Genomic DNA, 11,167 nt, shown 5'->3' with positions numbered 1-11,167 from the left:
CACGCATCCGAATCCCAATCTTGATGCGTCACAGTACACTACAAACTTCCCTCCCTCCGAAGGAAGACTTAACACAGGAGCAATAATCAGTCGTTGTTTTGGTTCCTGGAAGCTATTTTCACACTTGTCTAACCAGGTGAACTTCATATTCTTCCGTGTCAATTATGTCATTGGTGCAGCAATCTTCGAAAACCCTTCCACAAACCTTCTGTAATATCCTGCTAATCCAATAAAGCTCTTAACCTCTGAGGCGTTCCTTGGCCTCGGCCAATCTCTAACTGCTTCAACCTTGGTCGAATCCCCCTTAATCCCATCTCCACCAACAATGTATCCAAGGAATGTCACTTTCAGTAACCAAATCTCGCACTTCTTAATCTTGGCATACAATCGATACTCTCTCAATCTCTGCAGTACTTGTCGGCGATGCTGTTTATGCTCTGCCTTTGAACTAAAGTAAACCAAGATGTCATCGATGAAGATAATCATGAACTGATCTAAAAATTCCTTGAACACCTTGTTCATCAGATCCATGAATGTTGCTGGGGCATTTTTCAGACCAAACGACATGACCAAGAACTCATAATGCCTATACCTCGTTTGGAAGGCCATCTACGGAATATCCTTGTCCTTGATCCTCAGTTGGTGATAACTAGGTTGAAGATCAATCTTCGAGAATACCGTCTTTCCTTGCAGCTGGTTGAACAGATCATCGATCCTTGGTAAGGGGTTTGTTCTTGATGGTTGTTAGGAACGAGTTTCCTAATACGCAGCGGAATGGTGATGGGGTTAGCCCAGTGTACAACAAAAATTTTGTAACATATTTAAACTACCTTTAAATATGCGGATCCATTAATATACATACATTAATCATAAGCAAGTTAAGGATAGAATTTATACCTCTTGAAGCCTATCAAGTGTCCTTGCTATCTTTTTGTATTTAGAACAATCTTCCTATCCAAGCCGCTCCCACGTACCCACACCAAGATCTTCCAAAGCATTCTCCACACCTCAAGAAGTGTGTGGGCACTTAGAGAATGAAGGATAGTGTTGGGGCAACAATTTTCCTTTCTATATATGGAGGTAAAGACCCGACAATGTCTAGCGACTTGCTTCTTCTCCGGTGATGAAATCTGCCTTTGACTCGTCGGGATTTCCTGCAAGAAAGACACTCCGATGCTTAAGTCAGTTCAAAGTTCGATCCCTTTTTCCTTCTCAAAATCTCATATTTATAGGATGAAATATACAAAATAGTTAGTTGGTTCCAGTGGACCCTGAAAATGAGGAAGGAGAATAACTAAATTTCCCTCCAAAAATACCAACTTTTAAGATGTCTCGCTCAGAGGCCAGAGGCGCGGATTGCCTCTGACCTACAGCTTCTGCCTTTTGAACATCCCTTTGTCTAAACGCTCCGTTTTGAATATTTGATAAATGAGGCAAGTGTTTTCGGGCCGAACATTTTGGGCCCAACAGATGCCCCATGGCCCAAGCTTTGGACAGATGTGGTATGTTAATCTGTTAGAATCTTGGGCCGACTCTTCAACACCAAAAGGTTCGCCTAAAGCCGTCGTTCTCCGTAAACCGAGGCAATCCGCAGGTACATGATCATTTGATTACCTGACAGGTTATACTTAATGTGTACACAGTTACCGAGTAAAACATTTGGTTCAAAATTTCACCTCTCATTTAAGTAGTTTTTGTTTCAAAATAATTCTCATTCAGATTACCAAACTTTGTTCCATCTTCCAGAGAGAAGCTTCAAAGAAAACCCTAGAGATTTTCTCCAGCTCAAACCTTCGTCAATCATCCCATTCGGTGTGATAATGTCTTCTCGTTCATCTCCCGACCCTACGGATCGTGATGGATACAAAAATGCGTTCGAACGCATGCGCAAATCGTTCGACATTCCAGACAATGTGACGGTGAGGATGCTCTCGGAGGCCGAGCTTCGAGAATGGCGATTTAAGGACGTAGTGAAGCCTACTGAGATAGTCATGAGCTTGAGACATATTGAATGGCTCCGCTTCCCTCTTCCGGTGCTGCTTGTTCAGATAATTTCAAACTCCGGGGCTCACATTTCGCAATTCCTTCCAAATGCCATTCAATCTATAGTCGGGGCCCAGATGATAGGGAGCCTTAGGAATGTCAATATTCAATCGGACAACATTTACGCGTGCTTCACCAAGTCTACGAACAAGGTGATAGAGGGAAAGCCTTGGAAAACTTTCTACCTCTCTCCCAAAAAGGATCGGACAATGTTCACCGATTTCGATAGCTCCCATCGAAATTGGGATAAATACTTCTTTGTTGTTGGAGGAGCATGGTACCCTGAGTACGTGCCTCAGGAAATTTTTCCTCTGGCCAGGGTGTTTATAAAAGGTGAGTCATGTTTTTCATTAATTTTAATGTGAATTAATCATATCTGGATGATTGTCGAGTATTTTAACTTTCTGTACTGCTGCTTCGGTTTTTCGTACCAGATTTTTCTTGGCCTCAGGTCAGCATGAGTTCTGAGCAACAGAGCAAGCTGACAGAGAAGGGGCTTCTTCACGAATCTAAGGAGAATGCCATTAGTATCAGGGGTGTACTGAACTCCTACTGTATGCAGATTATGACTCGGCTCTGCTTCGTGGATCGAGTTGACCCTGGAGCTGTGCGGGTTAGATCGCAGAAGGGTGACATGGCCCTAGGTAAGATTACTGCGGCATGCGCGAAGCAGCTGGGAGCTTTCCTGAAGAAATCCCCTCCTACTCCTTCAACTTTGTCACTGACGAAAGCTGAGTTCGAAAGGGCGTGCACTGAAACCTTCAATGCGTGTGCCAAGCGTCAAGGGGTCCCAGAGGGTAAAAAGAAGGAGGGTTCTGGCCTGGCTACAGAGTCTTCCCCTGACAAGTCCGGCCTATCGCGCAGGTCTTCTCGCATCCAAGGGCGGTCGTCCACGCCTTCTGATGCTCTGCAAATCAAGCCTCTTCAGCAAGTGCCTTTGCCTACAGACGCCTTGGGAAAAAGAAAGGAGCGTGAGGAGTCCTCTTCCGAAGATTCGGACGACGGGAAGTGCATTTCGTCGAAGCTTCGGATCCCGAAAGGCTCTATCCCCACTCCTCAAGGATCTGCTCTAGCAATCCCCAAACTTTCCCCTAGTAAATTGCCAACAGGTCAGGCCCTCTCGTTGTGCAAAAAGCCACGGGGATTTACCCCTGCTGGGCATTTACCTGGGGCATCTTCTGTTACTCCTGCAACTGGATCTTTCTTTGTAGCGGGCTCAGAAGGGGTGGCTCATGTAGAGGGCGCTTCCTCTTCTCCTTCCAAATTACCAGGAGAGGCGACTGGAGACGGAGTGTAGGATGGCTTACCGATGGAGGTGAAGTTGCCTGCTGTTTGCGCGAAGCTGTCAGAGGCATTGACCTCTGCTTCTGATTTAGCTGAAGGGTCTGCCATTGGCCATAAACGTGGCTTAGAGGGCAGGCGCCCTTCCTCTGCCTCTCGTAAAAACAAGCTTCTAGAGGATGCTTTCGGGGAGGGTTTTGAATCTGCGGATATCATTTCTCTGCCAATTGAGGCAAGTAAGGTCGTTGAGCCCGAAACTACCCCTGGGGGCCAGGAATCAGGGGCTGTCAAAGTAACAAGTGTTGACAGTTTCTGTGTTGACGTTTCTTCATTGCTGCCTACCGCTTCTGAGTTTCATTTAAGAGATGTCACTGCTGTGTCCCCGAAGGGTACTAACACTTTTGAATCTCCTAGCGCTTTCTTGGAGCAGCTCACGTCTTCTGCCGTGCAGACGCCAGTGTACCTCCCTAGTGATTTGGGTGAGGATGATAGCTTGTTTGTACGTCCTTTGAAGACACATTCTTCTGGCGCGGGGACAGTTGCGTTGGCGTCTGATAGCATTACGGTATCGACGTTAGCAGAAGGTGAGAAGCCAGTTGCCCCTGTTGCTTCTGCGGCTGCATCTGCAGGGGGAGAAGCAAGTGACAGAACAGGAGTAATGTCGGAATATGGCCCCTCTTCATCTGACGAAGTCATGGAGGAAATGCTACGCATAAGCAGACCCCATCTACCTACAGAAGCAATTGGATCTTTAAGTGGACAAGGCGATTTGTTGCAGCAAGTATCAGACCATATCTGGATGGTGAGTTAATTAAAAAATTAGGCTCTTTTCGCATTTTGTTATATGTGTGTAATGTTATTTGTAATGGCCATAATCGATTTGTCACAGAGCTATGTATGTGCTTCGGCTGCAAGGCGAGAGTATGCGGCAGCTATGTAGAATGGAGCCAAACTGGCAGAGCAGATGGCGAAATTAGAAGAAGAGCGGTCAGGGAGAAAGATGGCTGAGGCGAACCGAGATGTGCTGGTGGAGGCCATCAAGAGGTTAGAAACAGAGTTGGCAGAGGCGAAAAAGAGGGTGTCCGCCGTGAAGGAGAAGCTGGTAAGCACTGTCGGGCTTGAAGTAGAGCGAGACAAACTGAAAGCTGACTTGGTGGATATGACCAATAAGTGGATGGAGAAAAGCCAATTCTGCGTTCAGCATGAAGCCCGCATGGAGAAGCTTAGCAATATGATGAGAGACCTTGAAGAAGATATTGTGTCATTGCAGACTGATAAGGAGACCTTAGAGAAGGAGAAAAAAGAGCTGGAGCAAAGGGCGAACATTCTTGAGGCCAGCGCAGCGGAGGCCAAGAAGCAGAAGTTGGAGGCTGATCTCCTCTTAGGGAAAAAGTTGAAAGAAGCAGAAGAGGTATGTGACTCTTCTTTTGTTATTGATGCATTAGAAAGTTAATGGGCCCATAAAACACGTGTGTTGATTCCGTGATGGTTATTTTTTGTTTTTGTTTTTGCAGAGGGCAGCAGAGGCAGCTGTTGAAGCCACTAGGCAGCGTATTCGAGATCGAGAGATCACCGAACGCAAGCTTGCGAGAGTGGCTGAGGTAGATACCGCCAAGTATCTGGATTTGGCATTACTTAATAAGAAGCAGACCCCAGAGGAGAAATGGGCAAAACTAGAGATGTATTGTAAGAACGTTGATGTAAAGATAGGAGAGTATGACGTCGACAAGTATTTGAACGAGCTTGGGGATTTGCAGATTTCTTATCCGCCGTGTCATCTGGAGAAGTTGAAGCTGAGGGGCGATACACTGGGATCGATGTATAATGCCAACGGAGAAGCCGTTGAAGATACTGTTGCCAACGTGGCTTCTGATCAAAAAGCATCAGGCTCTGCCTCTGTAGCTGAGGGCAAGTCAGAGGGTGAAAGAGGTGCCGTAGAATGAACGACTCTCTTTTGTTTTGTTAACTTTTGTCATTAACTTCTGTAAATAAATTCTTTGGGCTCTCCAGGCTGTTAGTTTGTAATTGATTGTAATAGAACATATTGTGAATACAAGTAGAACTTTGTTTCCTGTTAGTTTCCTTGGTGTGTGTACTGTATGGGTTTGTTGTCGTTTAGGGCTTAATTGAATGCGTGTTGACAGGCGTATGTCGTATGACGTACTTGGATCAGGAGCTTCATAGATCCTTTAGGCCTTTGCGTGCGAAATACAGCGAAAGATTATACAGATGGTGGGAGAGGATGCCCAGTTAAGTGTTGTATGATTGTTCCATCTTTGTGTTTTGGTGATGGGTTGGGGCTGACAACATTGTCGTTGCAGGTGAGCACCGTGAGTGGACGAAGGTTCCCTTTTTAAGGAGAATCTTTGACAACCCACAGTGGCTTTACTCAACGTGGGCTCTGGAAGAGCTTATCAGAAGTGGCATCCCGTACTATATATCTTGTGAATGCTACGGGTTAGGCTATCCGATGCTAGAGAGTGCGATGGCAGAGTACATACGTCGTATCGAATGGGATTAATTATGGACAAGAGAATAGAGCAATTATGAAGTCAGGGGTGGATATTGCCATTAATGTAATATAACTTATAAATAACAACTTCTGATTTATTGCTATTTTTTGAGTGTATATCGACTTTTGATTCCATGCTTAGCATTTGTCAATTGAAGTTACTGTACAAATATTGAGAGAGGAATTGAGAGGAATTGAGTAAATGTGTGTGTGCCCGCACTTAGCATCTGCTAATTTAAGTTGTTGTGATAACTGTGTCTTACTCCCGCGATGTGAGCAATATTGTTGGGTGGTGCACCTCCTTACGCATGTGTAGTAGTTGTAGTGGTCTTGTTCGGGTCTGGTCATGCCCTTGGAGGTGGAAACTTTCCCATTAGATCAGAGGGGTTGACATGATCCAAACCGAGTGCGGAGGTCATAGCGTAGAGCAGGGCACCGAAGCAGATGTAAAAAGGTCAAGATTGTGGGGCGGGTATCTTTCCAGTGCACTCATACCGTGTAGTGTGGTGGGGGGAGCTTGGGCTTCTGTGCATCCTGTCAGAGGCACTCATTGTGCATGATATGGGTGCGACTACGGGAAAAGTTCCTCCCGGCCTTGGATTGCCAAACCAGTTGGTGTATATTGGAGAGGAATCTGAAGCATGACAGCAGGTGGTTCTGCTGTGATAGTCAGGGCAGAGTAAACGGCTGGAGGCGCTCCTCTTATGCGGGTAAGAGGGTAGGGTTTGCAGTGCACCTCCGTTGGTCGGCCAGATCAGCATAGTCAGGGCAGATTAGACTGCAAAATGGCTGGCCGTAGCTCCCTGTGAGCTTAGTCAAGTCAGATTAGAATGCGGTACAAAATCCAGTGAAGCGTGCACGCAGAAGCGGTAGGATCTTGTCCATATGCTGTGTGTAGTGGCCTTGTTGCCATGAACTGTTGAGATTCAGTCTGGTTCCAACGTGCAGGGTGCGAACCTTGCTATTTTTTATCATCGCTTTTTGTTTATTGAAGCGTAGGCATGTGTTTTGAGATGTAAGTCATGCGGTGTATGTGGTGGTAACTTCATGCATAAGATGATTGTTTATTTATAGCCATTGTGGTAGGTGGTTTTTGAGTACACGTGATTAACGTTACAAAGTTAGGTGAGGATATAATTGAGGAACCCCCTTGAGTAAAAAGTGAATTACCACGTGTCGGACTTGGTGTAATGTGGTTGAAAATAACGTCAAGGAATTGAATACATAAGAAAAATTTAAAAGCATGTGAAAAAATGGAAAGTTGTTGTATTACTTTTGAATTGCATAGTACAGCTATTAGCAATAGTATTGCTTTAAAGACATTGAATTCCAAGTACGGGGTACGATTTTTCCACTATGTACATTCTTTAGAGTGTAAGACCCTCTGCCTAATACTTTAATGATTTGGAAAGGCCCTTCCCAGTTAGGCTCTAGCTTCTTTTTGTTGCCAGTGACCTTACGCAGAACCCAATCTCCTTCTTGAAATGTGCGTAAGTGGACCCTTTTGTTGTAGTAGCGTTCTACTACCTTCTGATAATTTTCCAGTCTCATTTGGGCCATTGTACGTGTTTCTTCTAGAAGGTCTAGGTTGTGCAGTAATTGAATGGTGTTCGTTGTTGGGTCAGATGCAATCTCTGTCCGAAGTGTAGGCAGACCGACTTCTGTTGGGATGATAGCTTCTGTTCCATAAACCATGGCGTAGGGAGACTCCCCCGTGGAGGATCTTTTTGTTGTTCTATAAGCCCATAACACTTTCGGTAATTCTTCTACCCATGCTCCTTTTTTGTCTTCCAAATTCTTCTTAATGTTGGCAAAGATGACTTTGTTGGAAGCCTCTGCTTGACCATTGCCCTGTGGGTAAGTAACAGAGGCGAAGCTTAGCTTGATCTTGTATGCATCGCATAGCTCTTGTACCTTTGCATTTTGGAATGGAGTGTCGTTGTCGACGACTATCTCCCAGGGTATTCCAAATTGACATATAATATGCTTCCAGATGAAGGACATAGTGTCTGTTTTGCTTACCGTGACGTACGCCTCTGCCACAACCCATTTTGTGAAGTAGTCAGTGGCTACAAGAGCATATCGTCGTCCTCCAGCAGCCTTAGGTAGTTCACCTACCACATCCATACCCCATTTTGCAAATGGCCAAGGTGCTACGATGGAGTGTAGGGTTTGAGCAGGTTGATGGATGGTGGGTGCAAATCGTTGGCATTTGTCGCATTTTTTGGCATAATCCCGCGCTTCTATCATCATGTATGGCCAGTAATACCCTGCTGTAAGTGCCTTGTGTGCCAAGCTCTGTCCCCCTGTGTGATTTCCACATGTCCCCTCATGTATTTCTTCTAACAATTTTTTAGCTTCTGATGGGCGCAAACATCGTAGGTATGGGCCATTGAAGGATTTTCGGTACAACGTTCCATGGATCATGGAATAGCGTTGTGCCCGAAGTCGCAGAAGTTTTGCATCTTTTGGATTAGGTGGGAGCTCGGAGGTGGTCAAGTACTTGATGATCGGATCTATCCAACATTCAGGTTCTGACGAGGTGGAATAGACTTCCATATCTTTGCTTGATCGGCTTATGGATATGGAAGACTGGCGTGTGCATCCTCCTGCAGAAGCTAATTTGGCAAGAGCGTCGGCCTTCTGATTTTGCTCCCTGGGTACTAGTATGAGTTCAAACTAGCGAAAATGCGATCGCAAGTCAGTTACCTTCTGTAGAAGGCTAGCCAGATGGGGTGCTTTGGTGTCGAAATTTCCAGCCACTTGTTCTATCATAAGCTGTGAATCGCCTCTGGCGTTCAGACGTTGGATTCCCATTTCTCGTGCAAGTTCCAAACCATAGATTAGTGCCTCATATTCTGCTTCATTATTCGTTGCGGATTGTTCTAAACGGATAGCTTCTTCAATTTGGAGTCCTGAGGAAGCTTCTAATACGACGCCAATACCAGCCCCTTGGGAATTGGATGCTCCGTCAGTGTACATTGTCCACAGCCATTGATCTTCTGATTCTAGTAATTCTAGCAGGGCGTCAGGAGTGAATGACTGAATTTCAACCAGGAAGTCAGCGAGTACCTGCCCCTTTTTAGCTTTTCGTGGCAAAAACTGAATATCGTATGTCCCAAGCTCAATGGCCCATTTAGATAATCTTCCAGAAAGGTCGGGCTTACTCAGTACCTGCTTTAATGGATAGTCTGTATATACGATGATCGTGTGGCTTTCGAAGTATTGTCGTAACTTCTTTTTGGCCGTGAGGAGTGCGAGTGCCAATTTTTCCATCATATTGTATCGGGTTTCAGCATCTAACAACATCTTGCTGCAGTAGAACACTGGCCTCTGACGATTGGCTTCTTCTCGAAAAAGAACGGAACTTACAGCGAATCGTGAGACAGACAAATATAAGAATAAATCTTCATTAGCAATAGGAGAGCTCAATATAGGAGGGGAGCTCAAATAAGTCTTCAACTCGTCCAATGCTTTTTGCTGTTCTGGTCCCCAGGTGGTGTTCGTAGACTTCTTTATGCACTGTAAGAAGGGTTGGCAGCGGTCTGACATTCGTGATATGAATCGACTCAATGCTACTATTTTGCCGGTCAGAGCCTGTATGTCTCGGATGGTTCGGGGTTCCTTAATTTCTGAGAGGGACGCAATCTGTGTTGGGCTCGCCTCGATGCCCCTCTGATTGACGATGTATCCCAAGAACTGTCCGGAGGACACCCCAAAGACACATTTTGTGGGGTTTAATTTCATTTTATAAGCATCAAGGATGTTGAAACATTCCGTCAAGTCGTCTATATGTGAAGAGCTTTGTTTGGACTTGATGACCATATCGTCAATATAAATCTCCATATTTCTCCCGAGTAATGAGGAAAACAGCTTGTGCATCAACCTCTGATATGTCGCGCCTGCATTCTTTAGACCGAAGGGCATAACTTTGTAGCAATATAAACCATCTTCTGTTATGAATCCTATCTTCTGATTTCATGGGGATCTGATTGTATCCAGAGTAGGCGTCGAGGAAGCTCATCCTTTCATATCCTACCGTGGCGTCTATCATCTGATCGATCTTTGGTAGAGGGTAGCTATCTTTGGGACAGGCTTTGTTTAGATTCGTGTAGTCTACGCATACTCTCTTTTTCCCATTCTTCTTTGGGACCACGACGGGGTTGGCAAGCCAACTGGGGTACAAACATTCTTCGATTGCCCCCGTGCTCAGGAGCCGTTGGACCTCCTCTTGTATGACTTGATTCACCTCTGGAGCGAATCTCCTCTGCTTCTGTTTGACGGGTGGGAAGTAGTTGGAGATATTCAAGTTGTGGCTCATGACAGAAGGGTCTATTCCGGGTATGTCGTGTGGTGTCCAGGCAAAAGTTCTCATTCTGGTTTGGAGAAATTGTACGAGGGTCTGCCTCTCATCTTCAGAGAGCTTGGTACTTACCAGGACCATTTTTGTAGGGTCAGCGTCGTCCAGACCCACTTGTTCTAAGGTATCTAGTGTAACTTGGGGTTTTTCTTGGTCTTCTTCTAGATTGATTCCTTTTAGGCACGCTGGTAGGTACTGCTGTAATTTCTATTTGTCAGGAGAGTCTTCATGGGAGGCAGAGCTATTTATTTCTTTTAAGGTAAGGAAGCACTTTTTGGCCTGCTTCTGGCAGCCTTTGATGTCGACGATGTACCGGCCGTTGAGTGATTGGCACCGCATCACTTGATGTAGAGTGGATACTACCCCCTGCATCCGGTGGATCCAACCTCTCCCCATGATGGTGTTGTAGCTCGTGGTGGAGTCTATAATGAGGAAGTCTACTGGAAGGGCGCGTTCTGCAGCTACCACAGTTAATCGAACGACGCCCTTCGGATAGACTCTGTGGCTATTGAATCCCAGAATGGGCATGGTGGAGGGTCGGATCTGATTCTCCTCTAGTCCCATTTTCTGGAAGGCTTCCCAAAAGAGGATGTCGACCCCACTACCCCCATCGATCAGAACTCTGCCCAGCTGGCAGTGGTCAACTTGTAAGGAAATGACGAGTGGATCGTCATGAGGCAGGTGGACGCCCTTGAGGTCTTCGTCAGTGAAGGTGATAGCAGAGGCTGTCTAGCTTCTTTCTTCTGAAGTGACGAGATTGACTACGTGGCCTAATGATTTGTACCGTTTCACTCGTTCTTCCATCCTCTTATGGATTTTAGTCGCGTGCTCTTGATTATCGGTGGGTTCTACGATCCCGTGGATCATAGGGACTTGTTTAAGAGGCTCCAGGGTGCTGTCAGAGGCTGCGTGTACGGGGTCTGACGCCGGCGGAGTGGGGGCAGAAGCTGTGTTCTGCCGCGAGGCGCCTG

General features: G+C 45.9%; 2 protein-coding genes across 2 annotated transcripts; one reads left to right on the top strand and one right to left on the bottom strand.

Annotated features, from left to right (window-relative positions):
* The first annotated feature begins 4,288 nt into the window (after positions 1–4,288).
* LOC133800297 (uncharacterized) lies at positions 4,289–5,267 on the top strand. Its single transcript, XM_062238253.1, has 2 exons — positions 4,289–4,735; positions 4,839–5,267. Exons 1-2 carry the CDS (start codon positions 4,289–4,291, stop codon positions 5,265–5,267), a joined length of 876 nt encoding a protein of 291 aa, XP_062094237.1.
* A 5,136-nt stretch (positions 5,268–10,403) lies between these two features.
* On the bottom strand, positions 10,404–10,760 carry LOC133800296 (uncharacterized). The gene has a single exon (XM_062238251.1). The coding sequence runs from the start codon at positions 10,758–10,760 to the stop codon at positions 10,404–10,406; it is 357 nt and encodes a 118-aa protein (XP_062094235.1).
* Between the last annotated feature and the right edge of the window lie 407 nt (positions 10,761–11,167).

The sequence above is a fragment of the Humulus lupulus genome, chromosome 9 (genome assembly GCF_963169125.1).
Source record: "Humulus lupulus chromosome 9, drHumLupu1.1, whole genome shotgun sequence".
NCBI classification, from domain to species: domain Eukaryota; kingdom Viridiplantae; phylum Streptophyta; class Magnoliopsida; order Rosales; family Cannabaceae; genus Humulus; species Humulus lupulus.
This window is presented reverse-complemented; position numbering and strand designations above follow the sequence as displayed.